General features: G+C 38.6%; 1 protein-coding gene across 1 annotated transcript in view; it reads right to left on the bottom strand.

Moving 5' to 3' along the window:
* The window catches only part of CNTN4 (contactin 4), a 566,343-nt gene that overhangs the window by 263,157 nt on the left and 280,213 nt on the right, over positions 1-22,973 (bottom strand). Inside the window, exons 8-9 of the mRNA XM_042782091.1 lie at positions 12,599-12,735; positions 2,013-2,142 (exon numbers count right to left, since the gene is read on the bottom strand). Of these exons, the coding sequence (XP_042638025.1) occupies positions 2,013-2,142; positions 12,599-12,735 (267 nt within the window). The remainder of the gene's footprint in view (positions 1-2,012; positions 2,143-12,598; positions 12,736-22,973) is intronic.

Raw genomic sequence — 22,973 nt, 5'->3', positions numbered from 1 at the left:
TATTTCACATACTTGAATAGAGAATATACTTTTTTTTCAGAGAAAAATACACAACAATCTACCATTATGCATATATTCTAAAGAGTAAATTCTGAGTATCAATAATCAGAGCAAACCTGGGGAGGGTGAAACCATTGTACTTGTCCTGGACATGGCTGGATTATTGTTAGCACAGTTATGGGGTGTGGTGTATGTATGTTTTAAAAAAAAAAAAAACACCTCACCGCCATCAAGTTGTTTCCGACTCATAGTAACCCCTCCTTGATTTTCCAAGCCGGTATCTCTATGGAAGTAGATTGCCCAGTCTTCCTTCCAAGGAGTGACTGATGGGCTTGAATTGACGGTGTTCTAGTTAGCAGTCAAATGCCTAGGCTTCTGAAATGTCAGGCTTATACAGTAGCCCAAGGTAGGCTGGTTATTATTCAAGGAGCACAGAACTGTTCCCAGGCCTCTTTGGAAAAGGCTGCAGCCCCATGAGCTCTCACAAATTCTTGTCTTTGTGTTGGGATGTTGGTCCAAGCTAAAAATGTTGATGAGAAGAGCAGTCATGGAAGCTTCGCCTTCCTTTTCATCTTGTATAGCATGAAAGGACATTTAGCTAGAGAGCTTCTACTTGAGCATGCAAGATCCACATGCCAGGGACCAACAAGGGCTTTATAGGAGGGAAAGTCAGGACTCTGAAACTGCACAGATGATCAGGATTTATGTGAATCAGCTCCCATTAGAGCTGCTTTACTCCTCTGACTCAGAATCTTTCTAATATGCTTTTACCAAGAGAACCACTGTTTCTATCCTCTACAAGAGAAGGCAGTGTCTGAATCATTTACATTTGTTTTTTGCTATTTTTATTATCATCCCTGTCTTTCCTTATAAGAATAAAATTTGGTGTCAAAGTTAGGATTTTTCTGTGGGACACATCCAAATTGATGGCCTGGTGTTTTAATAGTTTTAATGCCCATAGCTTTGTCAATGAACTCAACTTATCCTTTACCTTATTAATTTAACTCATTAAATTATTATTTAAAGAGACACTCAACTACTTCATTCACTTAACACACTCATTCTTTCAATATTTATTGAGTGCATATTATGCACATCAATGTTGCATTAAGTGCTGGGCATAAAATGATGAGTTAAATCAAAATGACCCTTGACTTCATGTAAAAGTTAAAATGCAGTAGAGGGAAAGAAAATAATCACAGAAACATATATAAACTGCAAGTGTAGAATCTGTTGTAAAGGAGAGGTAAGATTGGGCAATCTACTTCCTCAATGATACTGCCTCAGAAACCCAAGGAGGGGTTGCTATGAGTGGGAGCCAACTTGATGGCAGTGCATTTGGTGTTATTTATTTATTTAAGAGGTAGCATAAAAACACCTAACTGGTGGAGTCAAAGGGGGACAGGTGTGGTTTTCCAAGCAAGCAATAATGAAGCTTAAAGATGGATGATGGGAAGGAGTTGATAAAATGAAGGAGGGAAGGAAAAGCATTCCAGGCAAAAGGAACAGTAAGTGACAGTGGCCTGAAGGAGAGTGCTGCAAACACGGAACAGAAAGGTGGTTGAAGAGAAAGGAGGAAGGGGCATACAAGGAAAGCTGTGGCTGGAGGGGTAGACCAGCAGTAGTACCAAGTATGGAAAGAACAAGATTCATTCTGCCAGCCGGTCAAATAAACCTTTCTAAACTGAGTCAGCTCTTTCCTCCTTCAAGCTGAAGTTTGCACCAAATCAGAATGATAGCAGCAGATTCTAAGCATTTCAGAAACGTTGCTCAATTTAGAAGTGTGGTTGATAGAGGAATAAAAATGAGTGCCAAGGGAACCGTGTTACCCATTGAAAGCATCACAAGAGGCCAATTTAGAAAGTGGCCTCTTATTGCTGGTAGACTGTATTGCTACCTGAAGATTTCTTTACCCTTTTTCTTGAATTGAGCATTTATGTTTGGCAAACCACATGTTAGTTCAGTGATTTAAAGAGTTTTTTTTTTTTTCCTTCCCCAGTGTAAAGACTCACCTACAACACTAAGCTCTGCGCTGGAAAAGATAACTCCGTGTTTATTTTCTGCCACACATTGATACATGCCAGCATCTGAGAGGTTCACTATTGTTATGTTGAGCGTTCCTTGCTCGATTTGAATTCTATCCTGTGAAAATAGAAGAGGAACACAAAAACAATGACCTTCTACAACTAAGACCTTAAGGCAATTTTGCTCTATGCTATATCAAGGGGGCTTAATGGAAGAAAATAGCTGTCATATGAGCAATTTACATAACATGATCTATTTATCTGCCAACTACATTTGTGGCAGGTCAGATGCTAAATGGAACAACCGGTACATCAGTTGGTAAATGGAATTTAAATTGTAGGATTCTCTTGAGTTCTCATTGATTTAATAGTGAAATCATTCAGATGAATATCCCTTCTAAGCAGATGAACTTGAAATTTACAATGCTTTCTTACTCTAAGGCTTTATGACAACATGGAGAAAAATACAACCAAATTTACTGTTTAGAGCATTTTAAATATTCAAATTATGAGAAGGCAACACTTGGAAAATTAATAGGACCGTAATCTTCTCAGATAAAGCAAAGACAAACATTTAATATTCGTTGAGGTTTACTAAAAAAGAGTAGGTATTAATAATTTAATGCTCCTTTACTTTATTGCTGTCAGGGATATAATTTAAGCTTAGAACCATCTGCTGGTAGCCAACCTGAGGAAAGCAAAGTTAGGGCATGGAACAAAAGACTATTCTCATTTGTCAGCCTGAGGATACATAACTTGCATTATCAATTTTCATAAGTATCACAAAAGATCTCCTTCCCAGGAGAGCTGCCATTAAAAAAATAAATTAAAATATATAAAGAAGAACTGGGTTTCTGTTTGCCACAGGGTTGTGATTTAGCTGGTTGGATGCATTATTGGGTTTTGAGCAATTCTAGGCATTCAGGTTCCCCTACATTAAATAAAGGGAAAAAAATGCCAGTTACCTGGGTATCTCCACTCTAGCAATTTGTTTGAGTCTGCCTTTTGTAATTGTGAGATTCATGGGGCCAGGACGACCAGTTACAGTGAGGGGAGGGGCATATGACAAGGGTTGGGAAAGGCAGTGATTCCCATTCACACTAGGTGCCTGCTCTAAGCAACTGCATGACAAATGTGCATGAAAAACTGCCAATTAATGTCCAGGCAGTTTTTCAAGCAGTTGCTCAGGGCAGGCACCCTTCCCTGGGAGACCTACACAGGAAGAAATCTGAACACTAAAAATGGCTCTCAATTTGGAGCCTCAGGAAAATGTCAAGTTTCAGTTAACATTTGAAGTTCAGGGGGAAAATACAATAAAGAAAACTAAATTAGACACAATTGTTCCTCACTCAAAGCTTCCCCTCTCCTCTCACTTCATTCTGACTTCTTTGTCAAGGTCTTATTTCATTGAGTTGGACATTCCTATATCATATCAATACTCTTTCTCTTATAGTGGATGTGGCTGCACCTTCCAGACACTCCTTTCAGGATCAAGGCACTTAACTCCCTCAGCTGTCAAGCATCATGTCAGTTTACAGCTGAGTCCTTCTCAGGGAATTGTCCTACACTGATGGGAGCTTCCTTATCCAAGATTACAACCCCCTTCCTAAATCCAATGACTGATCAATGCAGGGGTACAAAGACTGCTCCCTTGCTTCAATTTTGGAAAGGCCTAAGGGTCATGTGAGCTTTGTACCCTGGAGGTGTCTGCTGCAACTGTACCACTGTTTAACTTTTCCCTCTAACCCCCTGACAGGTGATACTCCTCGGCACACTCTCCAAGATATCTCTTGTATGCATATCACTGTCTGAGAATCTGTTTCTATGGTATATAAACTAGGACAGAGACTAAAGCAAAAGTTTCAACAAGTATTTAAGCTTTTCTTCCCTTTGTGTTGGATCCTGTCCTGTTCATTCTTTTTCATAAAGACATTTCCCATATATCTAGTAAATCCAAAACCAAACTCACTGTCATTGAGTTGATTCTGACTCAGAGCCACCACCATTGGGTTTCCAATGTTGTAAATCTTTATAGACGCAGATTGCGTCATCTTCCTCCCATGGAGGAAGATGGTGGGTTTGAAGCATCAACCTTCTGGCTAGCCACCAAATGCTTTACCCACTGCACTACCAGACCTCCCTTTATATATACAGTAGCCATTTAATATTTGAATTCAGGCTCTATTACTAACTAACAATGTGATCTTAGGCACATTACTCAGTCTTAGTTTTCCTTGTTTGGAAAATAGGCATAACAATCACCACTTACCTCATAAGGTCTCTTGAGAATATCAGATGACATGATGTATAGAAAGTACAAATATAGGTTGTTGTTGTTGTTGTTGTTATGTGCCGTCGAGTGGGCCCCAACTAATAGCGACCTCTCCTTGGGTTTCTGAGGCAGTATCTCTATGGAAGTAGATTGCCCAACCTTCCTTCCAAGGAGTGGCTGGTGGGTTTGAACCGCCAGCCTTCTGGTTAGCAGTCAAGTGCCTTGGGCACTATACTACCAGAGTTAGCACTTCATAAATTGTTTGAGAAGCACACCTTCCAAATACTTTGTGAATAATGTTATGACATAGGACTTCCCTCTTGTAAAATGTATACTATATGACTAGAATTTTTTTAATTCATTGATTCAGTCTTCAACTTTTTCACTTTTAAAATTCACGTGATCTATTGAGGGTTTTTTTTTTTTTTTTAATTTCAATGATTATGTCCATATTTCTAGGTTTTTTTTTTTTTTTTAAAAAAACTTCCTTTTGTTTTTTAAATGTCTTATTTTTATGGACACGATTCCTTCATTTATCTCTTTGAGCATTCTAAAACCCATTTCTATTTATTTGATTCTGACTCAAAGTGACCCTTCACAACATAGCAGAACTACACTTTAGAGTTTCCAAGGCTGTAGTCTGGTAGAATAGTGCCTAAGGCCTTTGACTGCTAACCAGAAGGCTGGCAGTTCAAATCCACCAGCCACTTGGAAGGAAGATTGGGGAATCTACTTCTGTAGTGATACCGCCTCATAAACCCAAGGAAGGGTCACCATGAGTCAGATCTAATTCTATGGCAGTAAGTTTTTTTTTTTTTAATTAAATCTTTACAGAAGCAGATATCTTTCCCCCATGGAGCAACTGGTAGGTTTGAACTGTCTACCTTTCAATTAGCAGCTGAGCACTTAACTAATGCACCACCTGGGCTCCTTTTGAGCATTATAAACATGCTTATTTCTATTTCTTTGCTGGATTGTTCCATCGATTGCTCTTCAGGAGTTTCAGAATATTGGTTCGCAGGCTTATTTTGAAAGAAATGCTTTTGTTTGTTTGTTCTCTCTTCCCATGTTTAGCAATTTTGTGGCTGCTTCTATCTCGTTCCTTGAGTTGCCAGTCCAGAAACAGGTTGAATCACCCCCTCCCCAAAGTCCTGCCCTGCAGTAATAGGGGAACTACTGTAGTTCCTGTCCTAGAGCTCAGTCCCTGTCTCCTCTCTTCACTGCAACATTCTATTAAGCCACCACCAGTTTGGTTCCTTCTTTCAACTAATGGCAAATGGTGGAAAGGGTTTCTACCCCCTGGCCTTTGCTCCAAAGATACTGTACTGTTTTCACAGAGCATTTTTCATACCTGAGCTTCCTGCTACCATAGCCTGCTTTCAGGTCTACAGGCTGGTGCCTTTAGCTCCACTTATCGCTTTTAGCTTTTGTTCCACTTATCTTTCACAGAGACATTAATCTTGTGCTTGCATTTGTCATTACTACATGCTGAAAGGTGGGTGTCTGGGTGCAGGGAATGAGAGCCCTGGGGCAGGCAGCAATAAGCCAGCCCAGGACCAACAGAGGAAGGTGAGTATCTGTGTGCGGGGAGCACTGCAAGGTGGCAGGCCAGGTAAGTGAACATGGCGAGGGAGACCAGGAAATGAGTGGAGTAGTTTGGAACAGCTAAGGGAGACAAACTTGTCTGTCAGTTGTCATACTGTGGTGGCTTGGGTGTTGGAGGCTATGCCACTGGTGTTTCAAATGCCAGCAGGGTTACTCATGGTGGACAGGTTTCAGCAGAGCTTCCAGACTAAGAGACTCAGAAGAAGTAAGAGGCTTCTCAAAGAATTAGCCAGTGAAAACCTTAAGGATAGCAGGGAAACACTGTCTGATATATTTCTGGAAAATTTCATGAATGGCCCTGAAATATTGTGCGATATAGTGCCAGAAGATGAGCCCCTCAGGTTGGAAGACACTCAAAATATGACTGGAAAAGAGCTGCCTCCTCAGAGTAGAACTGACTTTAATGATGTGGATAGAGCAAAGCTTTTGGGACCTCCATTTGCTGATGTGGCACATCTCAAGATAAGAAGAAACAGCTGAACACATCCATTAGTAATCAGAATGGGGAATGTACAAAGTATGAATCTAGGAAAATAGGAAGTTGTCAAAAATGTCAATAAAGATCATTATCTTAGACATTAGTGAGCTGAAATGGATTGGTTTTGGCCATTTTGAATCACATGATCATATTATCTACCATGCTGGGAATGACAAACTGAAGAGGAAAGGTGTGGCATTCATCACCACAAAGAATGTTTCAAGAGCTGTCCTGAAGTACAATGCTGTCAGTGACAGCATAATATCCATACGCCTATGAGGAAGACCAGTTAATACAACTATTATTCAAAATAACACAACCACCACCAAAGCCAAAGATGAGGAAATTGAAGATTTTTATCAACTTCTACAGTCTGAAATTGACCAGTCATGTAATAAAGATGTGTTGATTATCACTGGCAATTGGAATGCAAAAGTTGGAAACAAAGAAGAGTCACCAGTAGTTGGAAAATATGGTCTTGGTGATGGAAAAACTCTGGAGACTGCATGATAGAATTTTGCAAGACCAACTACTTATTCATTGCAAATACCACTTTTCAACAACACAAAGGGTGGCTATACACAGGAATCAGATTGACTACATCTGTGGCAAGAGGCGATGGAGAAGTTCAATTATCTTCAGCCAAAACAAGGCCAGGAGCTGATTGTGGAACAGACCATGAACTGCTCACATGCAAGTTCAAGATGAAGCTGAAGACAATTAAAAGAAGTCCACAAGAGCCAAATATGACCTTGATTATACCCCTCCTGAATTTAGAGACCATCTAAAGAATAGATTTGATGCATTGAACACTGAAAACCAGAGGAATTATGGGATGATATCAAGAACATCTGGTGGTGTAGTGCCTAAGGCATTTGACTACTAACCAGAAGCCTGTTGGTTCAAACCAGCCACTCCTTGGAAGGAAGTTTGGGCAATCTACTTCTGTAGTGAAACTGCCATGGAAACCCAAGAAGGGGTCGCTATTAATCGGATCTGAGTCAATGTCAGTGAGGGTTTTTTTTTTTTTTTGGTTTTATCAAGAACATCATCCGTTAAGAAAGCATAAAGTCATTAAAAAGACAGGAAAGGAAGAAAAGAGCAACATGGATGTCAGAAGAGACTCTGAAACTTGCTCTCAAATGGAGAGTAACTAAAGCAAATGGAAGAATCAACAGGAAAAAAGAGCTGAACAGAAGATTTCTGAACTTTTTTTTTTAAATTGTAATTTGGCTGAAAATTTACAGAGTAAATTCACTTTCCATACAGCACCTCACATACACTTTGTTTCATGACAGTGAGTACAATTTACCACAATGCAACAGCTCCCCTCCAACTTCCTCCCCATAGTTACTTCTTCCCTGTGTCCTTCCCTCCATGCACTCCTGCCACCTGAGCTGTATCCCTGTGCATATACAGCCTTTCTATTCTCCCATGATTGTTCTCTCCAAGGAGTATATCTACCTAATGTAAATATTCAACTCATATGCCTGTGTTTTGCTTGGCTGGAAGCCACAGGAATGAGTTCAATTTCAGACCTGAAGGGTAGCTAGGGGCCATAGTCTCAGTGGTTCCATGAACAGAAGATTTCAAAGAGCAGCTCAAAAAGACAAAATCAATTATTATAATGAAATGTGAAAAGACCTGGAGTTAGAAAACCAAAAGGAAGAACACACTCATCATTTCTCAAACTGAAAGAAGTGAGGAAAAAAATCAAGCCTCAAATTGTAATATTGAAAGATTCTATGGCAATATGTTGAATGATGCAAGAAACATCAAAAGAAGATGGATAACCAAATTATGGTACATACACACAACAGAATACTATGCTACATTAAAGAACAAAGAGGGATACATGAATCACCTCACAATGTGGATGAGCCTGGAGGACATTATGCTGAGTGAAATAAGCCAACTCACAGAAGGACAAGTACTGTATGTGCCCATTACTATAAAAAGACAAAAAAGGGTTTGCTTGTGAAAGGGGATTCACGTTCTAGGTTACCGGGGTGGGGAGGAAAGGGGAGGGATTAATTTCAGGCTACTTGGGGCCCACATGCTGACATGTGTAAGGGAAAGGATATATGGAAAGAGCCTGAGACCACCATGATAACATTAGGAAAAGGGAGGACAATGAATTGTGCACATAGGAGATAGACAACAGATGCTAATACCAACCAGTGTGCCCACAATACTGCATTACCATTAACACCAAACACCAGGCTACAGATAAACACATAAACACCAGAGAGGACCAGATGGGGGTCAGTGAACAGGAGTATACTCTAGACCAAGGATGGAGTCAGTGCAGGCTAATCTTGCACAGATACCAGTGATACAAAATACCTGCAATTCTTACAGAAACAATAGAAGACAGACACAGAGCAATCCCTCACAAACACTCAGACACTATGGGAAAGAGATCCAATGGATCTACCATCTCAGGACCATAATACTAGGGAACACCAGACTCAATTGGCACAACAAAATACATAAAAGCCTTGTTCCTCATCCTACATTGGTGAGCAGCGACTGGGGTCTTAAAAGCTTCCAAGCGACCATTTAAGATGTAGCTAATGGTCTCCTATTGTCAGAAGCAAAGAAGAGTGCCAAAGAACAAGGGAATCTGGGAGCAATCAGCCATAGGACATGATGGCCCTTGAGACCAGAAGAACTAGATGGTGCCCGGCTACCAATGCCAACCACTCAGGAAAGGATCAAATCTGGAAATCCTGGATAGAGTGGGAGGAAAAACGTGGAAAAAAAAATCTAAAAACTGAATAATGACCAGAATTACTGGTCAGATGGAGTCTGGTGAGACCCCTAATACTATGGGCCTGGAATACAGTCTGCACCTAGAATAAAAGTCACTCCCAGGGGCTGGATCTCAGCCCAATAGTTAACAAGATGTACATGCAGACCATTCAACTCAGGGGGATGCACCCATATACTCTATGGAAATACATCCCTTGGAGCAACAGACCATGGGGCACCAGAGGGGAAATATTCACTTGGAGGTAATGCAGGACAGACAGGAGTGCAAAACTTTGAGGGGTACAGGTGGAGGGTTACTGGGCAGGGAGAGGAGGAGACTGGGTTAGGGTTGAGCATGGTAATTGGAGAGTGAAACTAAATGTACATGTAATATTGAATGTAAACATCGCAAACCCTTAAAATAAAAAAAAAAAGGAAGAAGAAAGAAGAAGAAGAAGAAAGAAGAAAGAAGAAGAAAGAACAAGAAGAAAGAAGAAAGAAGAAGAAGAAAGAGCAAGAAAGAACAAGAAGAAAGAAGAAAGAAGAAGAAAGAAGAAGAAGAAGGAGGAGGAGGAGGAGGAGGAGGAAGAAGAAGGAAGAAGAAGGAAGAAGAAGGAAGAAGAAGGAAGAAGAAGAAGAGGAAGAGGAAAAGAAGAGGAAGAAGAAGAGGAAGAGGAAGAAGAAGAAGATGGAAGGAATACACAGAGTCATTGTACCAAAAAGAATTGGTAGATAATCATCCATTTCAGGAAGTGGTATATGATCAAGAACCAATGTCACTGAAAGAAGAAGTTGAAGCTGTACTGAGGGAATTGGTGAAAAACAAGGCTCTGGGAATTGATAGAAAACCCACTGAGATGTTTCAACAAATGGACACCATGCTGGAGGCACTCACTCGCTTATGCCAAAAGATTTGGAAGACAGCTCCCTAGCCAATTGACTGGAAGAGATTTATATTTATACCCATTCCAAAGAAAAGTGATCCCACAGAATGTGGAAATTATCAAACAATATCATTGATATCATATGCAAGTAAAATCTTACTGATGATAATTCAAAAACAGTTACAGCAGTATATTGACAAAGAACTTCTAGAAATCAAAGCTGAATTTGGAAGGGGACAGAGTGAGGGCTATCATAGCTGATGCCAGATGGATCTGGCTCAAAGCAAAGAATACCAGAAAGATGTTTACTTGTGTTTTACTGAGTATGCAAAAACATTCAGTTGTGTGGATCATAACAAATTGTGGATAACATTGAGAAGAATGGGAATTCCAGAATACTTAATTGCACTCATGACAAACCTGTACATAGACTGGGAGGTTGTCATTCAAATGGAACATGGGAATACTGCATGGTTTAAAATCAGGAAGGGACTGCGTCCAGGCTGTATCCTTTCACTTATTCAATCTGTATTCTGAGCAAATAATCTGAGAAGCTGTACTACATGAAGAAGAACATGGCATCAGGATTGGAGGAAGGCTCATTGACAACCTGAGATACGTAAATGATACAACTTTGCTTGCTGAAAGTGAGGATGACTTGGAGCACTTACTGATGAAGATTGAAGAATACAGTCTGCAGTATGGATCACACCTCAATATAAAGAAAACAAAAGTCCTCACAACTGGACCTATAAGCAGCATCATGATAAATGGAGAAAAGATGGAAGTTTTCAAAGACTTCATATTACTTGGTTATACATCAATGCCACCAAAGCTCTGGTGGCATAGTGCCACCTCTAGCATTTGACTGCTAACCAGAAGGCTGGTGGTTTAAACCTACTAACCATTCCTTGGAAGGAAGTTTCAGTGATCTACTTATGTAGTGATACCACCTCAGAAACCCAAGGAGGGGTCATTATGAGTCGGATTTGACTTCACAGCAGTGGTTGTACTGTTTTTGTGTACAATCATTGCCAATGGAAGCAGCAGTTAAAATATCAGAGGATGTATAGCACTAGGAAAATCAGCTGCAAAAGATCTCTTTTGAGTGCTGAAGAGCAAAGATATCTCCTTGAAGACTAAGATGCACCTAACCTAAGCCATGGTATTTTCAATTGCTTCATATGCATGTGAGAGCTGGACAATGAATAAGGAAGACCGAAGAAGACTCGATGGTTTTGAGTTGTGGTGTTGGTGAAGAATGCTGAAAGTACCTTGGACTGCTAAAAGAACTGACAAATCTTTCCTGGAAGAAGTGCAGCTGGGATGTTCCTTGGAAACGAGAATGGCTAGACTTTGTTTTACCTACTTTGGTCATGTTATTAGAAGGGTCCATTCTCTGGAGAAGGATGCTGTGCTTGGTAAAGTGGAGGGTCAATGAAAAAGGAGAAGGCCCTCAACAAGATGGACTGACACAGTGGCTACAGCGATAGGTTCAGGTATAGTAGGGATCATGAGGCTGGCATAGGACTGGGCAGTGTTTGGTTCTGTTGTTCCTAACGTCACTATGAGTTGGAGATGTCTCAATGGCATGTAACAAGAACAATAACAACATGCTGAGAGCCAAGTGGGTGTTTTAATGGTGAATTTACTGCATCACATTGTCCACAAGCCTCTCTGGACAGAAGAGAATAACAAAACCACACTGGGATGGGAGTTTGGATGCTGTTTTATTAACTTAGTTCTGCTATAAGAAAAGTACCACAAGTGAGTGCCTTTAATGAACAGAAATTTATTTTCGCAAAGTTTGGGAGGCTAGAAGTTCAGATTCAGGGCACCAGATCTAGGGGAAGGCTCTCTCTGAATTAGTAAATGAAAAATTCTACTCATACTGTATGCATTTTATAAAGGGAAAGTGCTATATTATAATACTATTATTCATTGATGATCTTCATGTAGCACATGTCTTCCCTTGTTTATCCTTCCATACTTCAGCATCTACTCTACTCCTTTTATATATCAAAAGTGACTGATTTAAAGCACACCCTACACTGATATGACCTCACAACATAACAAAGAAAACCCTATTCCCAGACAGGATAACATCCACCTGTACAGGGGTTAGGATTTACTATATATATATACATATATATACATATATACATATACATATACATACATATATATATATATATACACACACACACACACACACACACATAGTGACACAATTCAATTCGTAACAGATGCTGTGCTGAGAGGTCACTCACTCACTAAGTGATTCACACTTGCATACTGCACACACAGATTTGTGTCTCAGCAAAAGTACATGCTCCAGACTTTCTGTGTAATTTTCAAAGCCATAGATGTTAATCTGTGAAGACCAAAGATCTGGTCTAATGGAAGCTTATAATATGACTCTGTACCCACTTTCTATTTATCAGTGGAATTCACTTTGACTTTTTCCACTATTAAGGGCATTTGGTTGCATATTATTTTTGAAACAATTTTTTCCATAGCAATAAGGCCACATCAAACATTACAGTCACTACTAAGGCATAATTATCATCCATGCGCTTACCCGAGTTAACAGTGCTTCACCATTTTTTAGCCACCTGTACGTAGGCTTGGGTCTTCCACTTGCTTTACATTCCCAAAAGACAGTTTCTTCAATGGCCACGTGGATATCATTTATTTTTTGAATCCAATTAGGTTGAGCTACAGTAGTTTAAAAGGCAAAGAAAAAAAACATACATTCAGTGTATGCTCAACATACTTTTATCATATGCAACAAAGGGGCAAAAATCCCTTGTTCAGGTTTTATGCAAGTTACAAGGCTGGGTAGAGGTTCAGGGGGTTCTTTTAGAAACAGTACACCATACTATGCCCTCAAGTTTTTGTAGTCAATGTTGCTGCTGGTCTTTAATCACTAAGGTCAGAATGAACAAAACTACTATTGTTGTTGTTGTTGTTAGGTGCTGCTGTCTCTGACTCAGCGATCCTGTGCACAACAGAATCAAACACTGCCCAGTCCTGTGCCAGCTCCATGATCCTTGCCATACCTGAGCCTACTGTTTCAGCTACTATGTCAATCCATCTTATTGAGGGCCTTCCCCTTTTTCATTGCCCCTCTATGTTACCAAACATGATATCTTTCTCTAGGGAGTGGTCCTTCTGAAAACATGACCAAAGTAGATGAGACGAAGTCTGGCCATTCTTACTTCCAAGGAGCATTCCAGCTGCACTTCTTTTATCTATATGAAAAAATTAACTGCCTCTCCCACCAGTATCTATACTTCCTTTTTCACTTTTATTAAGAGCAATACTTTGGTCATGTTATCAGGGGACCAGTGTCTGGAGAAGGATATCATGCTTGGTAAAGTAGCAAGGCAGTGAAAAAGGGGAAGAACCTCAATAAGATGGATTGACACAGTGTCTGCAGTGCTGGGCTCAAGCATAGCAACAATTCTGCTAATGGTGCAGAACCAGGCAGTGTTTATGTTCTGTTGTATGTAAGATTGCTATGAGTTAGAACCAACTCGACGGTGTCTAACAACAAGAGAAATACCTGCCATAATCTTGCTACTATTAGCTGGTCCCATGTATTCCAAGCTAAACAGTACATTTTCCATATTACTTTGCAGCTAAAAGTAACCTGTGACTTAGTTAGGTCAATGGTGTGTGCGCAGAAGTGGTGAAAGTAACTTCCATGCTATTTACTTAAAGATGCCTGCCATTATCCCACTGATTGAAAAACAGTGACAACTGAAACCACCTTGGATTCAGGGATGGATGCTATTTACTTAGGATGGAAATGCTGACCTTCTGGCTTTTGATCTTAAATGACCTTGTAGAGCAAAGCAGCCTGATACTCCCAGATGCCTACTCGTATCCCTTACCTATCTGTGGAACTATAGTGAGAGAAAAATAAACTTATTTAAGCCACTGTATTTTGAGGTCTCTATGTTACAGCAGCTGAGCTTGTTCCCTAACTAATACATATTACTCCAACAGGTTTTACAGATAACTTTCATGAGTTTTTTCTCCTTCAAGACTATCATACTTGCTTATTATTGTCTGATTTCGTCCCGATAGAATGCTATCCAAAGGTGTGGGTCCTAGAACCCAAATCCTTAAGACAGTCCTATTTTCACCTAAACTTTGTTAAGAAACCAAGTCTTACTCACAGTCTGATGCAGGAATTCAAAAAGGACTTAATCCTCATGTAGCTCAAGTTCTTTAACCCACTACTAAAATTTTATCATAGTTCCCTTGTTTCAGTTGATGCCATATTTTCCTTCTTTGTCCTCAATGGAAATAAAGACTGTATTAGTACTACATTCCATAAAAGTCTTAAAAAAATATCAAGTCTTGCTGAAGGCACAATTCATGCTCAACTACTATGTTAAATGAATTCAGAAGATCTTTAGCCCAAAGACCAAGTACAAGAGCATCATAGCTATCTTTCAGAAATGCTAACTGCTCACAGGGTATTTTTATAGGGTTATGTGTATCAATGTAGGCCTAATTACCATAGTTGATATCAGTATTTAATTAGAAGATGTTACTCACTATGCTTAATAGAACTTTTAGCTACCTTGAGCTCAGTATTTTCATTCAGTGAGTCTTCAAATAATCTATTATTTAATTCTAAAGGAAATCACTAACATCAGGGCCATTTTCAATAATAAACAACATTAGAAAAATACTCCACAAGTCACTTAACCAGTAGAGGTCTCTAGGTCCCTGAATAAACACTACTCTCTTTTCTTTCTAACTAGAAGCAATTTCATCTTTTGTAAGAGCAAAATACAATTCTACATATCCTCTACTGACAGACATGATGCATTGCTGGATGTGAAGGGAGGCCGAAAGGGTCAACTTCAAATTAAAAAAAAAAAAAAAGGTTATAACACTAACAAGCATTAACTTGAATGAAGGGTTATAACCCTTATCCTTGAAAGAGTTACAAGTCTGCCATTGTTGCATATCTTCTTGCCACTAATGCATCAGGAGCTCAAAACTGTAGATACCTTTTTAGTTCTCTGTTTGGAGGAATCAATGTGTAACCTTAACAGGAGTAATGGAAGCTGTGTGCATGATTTCACACTCAACCTGCTGAATATTCACCTCTCACAGAGTCCATGAAACAAAGCAAACAAGAAAAGCTACAGAAATCTATGTGGAATATTAACAACTAAAGCAAATTTTTCAAAAGAAGTCAGAGAAAAAAAAAAAAAACAGAAGGGCAGGTGTAACTTATGAAGCAATGTCAAGTTGAAATTCAAAAAGGAAACATCAAAACCACGTGAAGAGAAAGAGATTTCAATGTCATGAATTTCTTTAAACACTTAGGCTTATTCATTGCTTTCTTTCAACAATATAGAGAGCTAGAAGGAAAACCTTGAAATCTCAAAAAGGCAATGGGGCAGGAAAGGGAGGGCCTTGAGAGGATTTTGAAAAGACCTTGCAAAGTCCTGACTAATTAAATATTTCTGAAGGCTCATTCCGTCTCTTCCAACAGGGTTATGGAGTTCAAAGTGCTTGGCAAGAATGTTCAATGGTAGGTATTTATGTTGGTTAAGGTGACATCAACAACATATCCAACCTTTGTGAGACATCATCAGGAAGTTTCATTGTTTTCAAAGAAAATTCTTTAATAGAAGCCACATTTGAAATGATATAAACATATTCTTGAAGTGAATATCTGGACATGAGCCCATGGTGATCAGTAATAGAGTATCACATAAGTGGCAAAATAAAAAGTTTTTAACTTAGCATGCTGATTGAAGATCTATAGGGCAAAACCCACACAGTGACAGCTTCTACTGCCATTCAGTTAGAGTAAATACATCATATCTAAGTGGGTGAGCTTTTCTTATTTGGAAAATTAAAGTCCTGTGCTTGATGAAAACTGTTGATGCCTCTCTCTAAAATGTCACCTTTGGTTCATTAGTTCAATATCCTTGGATAACAAATAGCCCAAATTAGTGCATTATGGAAAATACAGGTTATTTCTTTTTAAAAAATATAAAAAATATGGACATAAATCTTAAATAGTGAAGATGTCACTTGGATGACTAAGATGTAGCTGACTCAAGCCATGGCATTTTTTAATCACCTTATATGTATGCAAAACCCAGATAATGTAAAAGGAAAAGATCAAATAATTGATGCCTTGGAACTCTGCAGTTGGTTAATAATTCTGAATATACCATGGAGTTACAGAAGAATGAACACGAAACTCTTGGAAGAAGTACATACAGAATGTTCCTTAGAAGATGATACTTCATCTCACTTTGGACACATCAGCAGGTGGGACTTATCTCTCGTCATGCTTGTAAGGTAGAAGGGAAGTGAAAAAGAGGAATATCCTCAATGAGATGAATTGACATGGGGGTTGCAACAATGGGCTCAAATAAACAGCTGTAAGTATGACACAGGATATTCTCAATATCATTTTATAAGGTTGTCATGAGTCTGAGCTAACTCAACAGCAACTAACAACATGGTGCTTATCATTTAATGTATAGGCTCAACTACATTTTATGACTCTATGTTTATATTACAACTTCAAGTCAGACTTGAACAGGTTGGTTCAGTACATATCTGGAAAAAAAAAAAAAAAAAAAACCCAAAAACTAAACCCATTGACACTGAGTCAATTCCTCCCCATAGCGACCCTTTTCAAGGCTGTAAATCTTTGTGGAAGTAGATTTCTTCATCTTCTTTCTGCAGAGCAACTGGTGGGTTTGAACCATGGACCTTCTAGTTAGTAGCCAAAATGCCTTATACATTATGTCACTATAGCTCCTTACTATTATCTCAGAATAAGGTTATATATGTAAATTCTGTTTTAGTAGTATATACTGATCCCACTTTATTAAAACAGAACCATCAGTTTTGGCCTTTCACATTCTTTCAAGGTTTGAAACAGAGAAATCTTTTCTCTTCAACATTCCAAGTCTTATTCTCAAGATAAAATTTCAAATCTGAGGTTAAATGGTTATGCTGAGATTTGACCCTGTGACACCATTAGCCTCTTAGATAGATGAATAATCACTTCATTTCAATCTTTTGTTCAATAACTTCCAGAAATGACCTAAATCAATGTTTGTGTATTCCAACCACTGGAACTCTGCAAGCATCTTATCCAATAATAATTTATATTGCAGACAGATATAATTTGAACTCGGTGGGTCAAACAATTCTCTGAGGTATCTAGATCACCAGTTTTACAAAATGAGACATTTCTAGCAGAAAGAAATGCCATCATTGGCCTTAGACCTTAGAAATTTAAAGATCTAAAAAGAAGGATATGATGGACAAAACATATCTAAATTACCATGACAAACATGACCTGTAGCCTTTCAAAATGATTTCTGGTTGCTTATTCAATCTTGGAGATGAATCATCTATCTCCAGGGAATGTAGATGCGTGGCTAAAATTGCTTAAAAATTTTACTGATAGTGGGTTTTATGGGCCTGAAGATAATAAGTTATTTTCAGTTTACCTCTTGTGTTCAAACACTCCCCAAGTATTTATTACCAATCTAGACTCTTACTGTTAACAAAATCATTAAGATATTCCCAATATCATTAGCTCAAATCCAACGCTTCTAATGATGACCCTACAACTACTCATTTTTTACCCTTACTGTTGAGCATCTTCCAGCTGAAAGCTACAGTCTTCTTTTAAAGCACTGACTTCCACTTTTTAGAAGTCACTGAAAAGAAGGAATAGTTTTATAAGAAATAATGTTGCATTCTGGGGTGGGATCTTTGTTGTTTGTTTAGCCTGACAAACTCCAATCATCTGACTTCAGGTTCTCATCTACTCCACATACAACACCAAGTGTTATCATCCAAATAGCGGTTTTCAAACTGTGTTCCATGAACCCTGAGGATTCTTGGAGGAATCTCTTTCAAATAGAGCAGCTTTGCTTTGTTTTAAACGTTGAGAGTTTCGTGGTTTTTTAAAATTTGTCTTTTTGTTTGATTTTGAAAGGAGTTTGATGATTAAACACACAAGAATTTTGAAAACTACTCTGAAATCATCTAAATCTTGTAGCATTGTAAGATGATGAGCTTTGAACTCAGAGCTAGGAGATCAAAAGCCTTAAATGTTCTCATTTGACTTGAGGGAGGTTGGGTTTGATGATGTCAAAAGCCCCTTCTTACTTTAATATGCTAAATCATTATGTTGTCTCTTGAATTAACTGAATTCATGGATATCCAGGTTTTTCTACTAATTTGTGCTTCACTCTGACACTTCCATTTGCGGTCTCTTCAACTCTATATATTACATCTCAATTTTGCTTCTGGCATCTGCAGAGGAGATGCCTTCAGGCCAACGCTCTCTCAGAAAACAATGATAAACCAACTATATGAAGGCACTAGAGAGCAATCAAAAGAAGACATATTTCTTTTTATAACTATTCATTAATAAATAAATAAGATACAATTGTACGACATAATCTGTAGGAGATAATGTGTATAAAATAATGGATAAGACTTGTGAATGTGCCACAGCTGTTATGCAAATTAAAAGAACAATACATTACGTAATTTCTTTTTTTAATTGTGATTTGGGTGAAAATTTACAGAGCAAATACACTTTCCATACAGCAGTTCACATACACTTTGCCTCATGACATTGACCACAATTTACCACAATGCAGCATCTCCCCTTCTACTTCCTCCCCATAGTTACCTCTTCCTTGTGTGCATCCCTCCATGCACTCCTGCCCCCTGAGCTGTCTCCCTGAGCATAAGCAGCCCTTCTTTCTCCCATGCTTGTTCTCTCCAAAGAATGTATCTACCTCAGGTAAATGTTCAACTCATATGCCTGTCTATTGTTTGGCTGGAAGCCACAGGCGTGCGTTCAATTCCAGACCTGAAGGGCAGCTAGGGACCATAGTCTCAGTGGTTCCACCAGGCTCTATTGGGCCAGCAAACCTGGCCCTCCCCCTTTTTTTTTTCCAAATGATTTTGAGTTTTATTCCACATTGCACTACCTGTCTATCCAGGATCTCCTACATAGATCCTCTTCCAAGTGGTTGACAATAGTAGCCAGACACCATCTAGTTCTGGTCTCATAGTCATGTAGGCTGCAGATCAGATGGTGTACCAGTTGCTAGGATTAATTGTTTCCATGAATTTTTTATTTTCTTCATTCTTCTTGGCTCTGGACAAGGAGAGACCCATCATTGCATCTACATGGCAGCTTGACTGCTTTTAAGATCCCAGTTGCTACTCGCCACAGTAGGAGGTGGAACAATGTTTTGTGTAGTATGTTATGCCAATTGAGCTTGATGTCCCCTGCGACTATGGTCCCAAGCCTGCAGGTTCAACTACTTGGTCCCTCTGGGTAGCTGGCTGTGACCAAGCAGTGACTACAACCTTGCCCCTTGTCAGCTCCATTATACACCAGGGAATTCAGATCATAAACACAAAGTTATAGGACCATTGTATGCCAACCCTATACCTGTTCTTGGGTACACTCCCCACTTCATAGACATACCTAATAGTTCAGCCTGTCCACTCCTCAATCCACCCGTATACCTGTGTTTGCCTTCACTGACCACGCCGTACTATATGTGCAAAAGGGTTCATCTTTATTGTCTGTACTTCCCACGTACCTCTCTATGTCTTTCTCTTCCTCAATACCACTATATTGATCAGTCACATTTGGTATTTGGTATATTGCCCTTCTCTTCACCCAAATCAAAACTTATCTCTATCTATCTAACGGTATTCTCTCCCCTCCCCTCCCACCCCTGGTAACCAACAAAGAAAATGTCCTTCTATAGATAAATGTTTCCTTGACTTTTACAATAACAGACTAATACAATATTTGTCCTTTTGTGATTGACTTATTTCACTCAGCATAATGTCCTCCAAGTTCATCCATGTTATGCGTTGTTTTGCTGATTCTACATTATTCTTTAGGGTTGCATAGTATTCCATTATGTATATATACCATAGTTTGGATATCCATTCCTCAGTTGATGGACACCTAGGTTGTTTCCATCTTTTGGCTGTTGTAAATAGTACTGCAATGAACATGGGTGTGCATATGTCTGTTCTTGTCATGGCTCTCACTTCTTTAGGGTATATACCTAGTAATGGAATAGTTGGGTCAAATGGTATTTCTAGTTCCAACTTTGGAAGGAATCACCATACTGCTTTCCACAATGGTTGTACCATTTTACAGTCCCACTAGTAGTGTATGCGAGTCCCAATCTCTCCTCAACCTCACCAGCATTTGTTATTTACCATCTTGTTGAACTTTTCTACTAGTGCTGGAGCAAGATGGTACCTCATTGTTGTTTTGATTTGCATCTCTCTAATAGCTAATGATCATGAGCATGTCTTCATATGTTTGTTGGCTGCTTGAATATTGTCCTTGGTGAAATGTCTATTCATGCATTTTGCCCATTTTTTAATTGGATTGTTTGTCTTTTTGATATTGAGGTGTTGGAGTTTTCCACAAATTCTAGAGATAAGTCCCTTGTCAGATATATCATTACCAATATTTTTTCCCAATCTGTAGGCTCTCTTTGACTCTTTTGGAGAAGTCTTTGGAAGTACATAAAAATTTGATTTTTAGAAGGTCCCAATCATCTAGTTTCTCTTCTGCTGTTTGTGCATTTTGAGTTATGCTTGATAGTCTATTTATGCCATATATTAAGGCCCCTAAATTTGCTGCTAGTTTATCCTTGAGGAACTCTATAGTTTTGGGTTTCACATTTAAGTCTTTGATCCATCTGGAGTTAGTTTTTGTGTATGGTGTGATGTACAAATCTTGTTTCATTTTTCTGCAAATGGATATCCGGTTTTGTCAGCACAATTCATTAAACAAACATTCTCTTCCCCATTTAATTGATTTTGGCCCTTTGTCAAAGATCAGCTGACCATAGGTCAATGGATCTATTTCTGGGTTCTCAATTCTATTCCATTGGTCTATGTATCTGTCACGAAACCAATACCAGGCAGTTTTGATTACTGTGGTTGTATAGTAGGTTTTGAGATCTGGCAGTATGAGATCTCCTACTTTGTTCTTCTTCTTCAATAGTGCTTTGCTTATCTGAGGTCTCTTTCCTTTCTATATAAAGTTAATGACTGGTTTTTCCAAATCCCTAAAGAATGTTGATGGGATCTGGATTGGAATTTTATTGAATGTATAGATTGCTTTGGGTAGAACTGACATTTTTACAATGTTCAATCTTCCTATCCACGAGCATGGGACGTTCTTCCATTTATGTAGATCTCTTATGGTTTCTTGAAGTAGTTTTTTTATAGATTTCTTTGTACAGGTCTTTTGTGTTCCTGGGAAGATTTATTCCCAAGTATTTTGTTTTTTTTGTTAGGCACTGTAAATGGTAATGAATTCCTTATTCCTTCTTCAGCAATGTCTTTGCTGGTGTAGAGGAATCCAACTGATTTTTGGATGTTGATCTTATATCCTGCCACGATGCTAAATCTCTCAATTAGTTCCAGTAGATTCTTGACTGAGTCTCTTGGGTTTTCTAGGTAGAAGATCATATCATCAGCAAATAGGGATAGTTTGACTTCTTCCTTACCAATTTTGATGCCTTTGATTTCCCTTTCTTGCCTTATGGCCCTGGCTAGGACTTTCAGTAGAATGTTGAGTAGAAGTGGTGATAGCAGGCATCCTTGTCTGGTTACTGTTCTCAAGAGGAATAGTTTCAGTCTTTCTCCATTAGAATAATGTTGGCTGTTGGTTTTGCATAGATGACCTTTATTATGTTGAGGAATGTCCCTTCTATTCCTATTTTGCTGAGAATTTTGATCAGGAATGGGTGTTGGGATTTTATCAAATGCCTTTTCTGCATCAATTGACATGATCATGTGGTTCTTCTTTGTTTTATTTATGTGGTGGATGACATTGATTGTTTTTCTACTGTGGAACCATCCTTGCATACTTGATATGAACCCCACTTGGTCATAATGAATGATTTTCTTGATATGTTATTGGAGTCTATTGGCTAGAATTTTATTGAATATTTTTGCATCTATATTCATGAGGGATATTGGTCTGTAGTTTTCCTTTTGAGAGATGACTTTGCCTGGTTTTGGTATCAAGGTTATGCTTGCTTTATAAAATGAGTTAGGGAGGATTCCATCCTTCCCTATGTTTTGGAATAGTTTGAGTAGGATTGGTATCAGTTCTTCTATAAGAATTCTCCAGTGAAACTGTCTGGGCCAGAACTTTTTTAAGTTGGTAATTTTTTGATGACCTGTTCAATTTCTTTTCTTTGTGATGGACCTGTTCAACTTTTCCACATCAGTCTCTGTTAGTTTAGGTAAATGGTGTGTTTCTAGAAATTTGCCCATTTCTTCCAGATTTTCAAATTTGTTGGAGTACAGTTCTTCATAGTATCCTGATATTATCCTTTTTATTTCAGTTGGCTCTGTTGTGATGTCACCCATTTAGTTTCTTATTTGTGTTATTTGTATTCTCTCCCTCTTTTCCTTTGTTAAATTTGCCAGTGGGTTGTCAATTTTATTGATCTTTTCAAAAAACCAACCTCTGGTCCTGTTGATTTTTTCTATTGCCCTTCTATTTTCTGTTTCATTGATTTCTGCTGGAATCTTTATTATTTCCTTTTTTTCTAGTGACTATAAGCTTCTCTTGCTGTTCTTTCTCTAATTGTTAGAGATGTTAGTTTAAAGTGTTGATTTTGGCTCTTTCTTCTTTTTTGATGTGTGCAATTGCTGCTATAAATTGGCCTCTGATCACTGCTTTTAGTGTGTCCCAAAGATTTGGTATGTTGTGTTTTCATTCTTGTTTGATTCAAGGAATTTTCGAATTTCAATTTTGATTTCTTCTCTTACCCAGTCTTTCTAAAGGAGGGTGTTGTTCAGTATCCATGTGTTTACTCTTTTTCTGTTATCTTCCTATTGTTGATTTTAATTTCATAGCACTATGA

Source organism: Orycteropus afer, unplaced genomic scaffold (genome assembly GCF_000298275.1).
Source record: "Orycteropus afer afer isolate SDZICR_OR568_19922 unplaced genomic scaffold, OryAfe1.0 scaffold00241, whole genome shotgun sequence".
Lineage (NCBI taxonomy): Eukaryota > Metazoa > Chordata > Mammalia > Tubulidentata > Orycteropodidae > Orycteropus > Orycteropus afer.
Note: the sequence above shows the minus strand (reverse complement) of the source record. Positions and strands in the feature narration are given on the sequence as shown.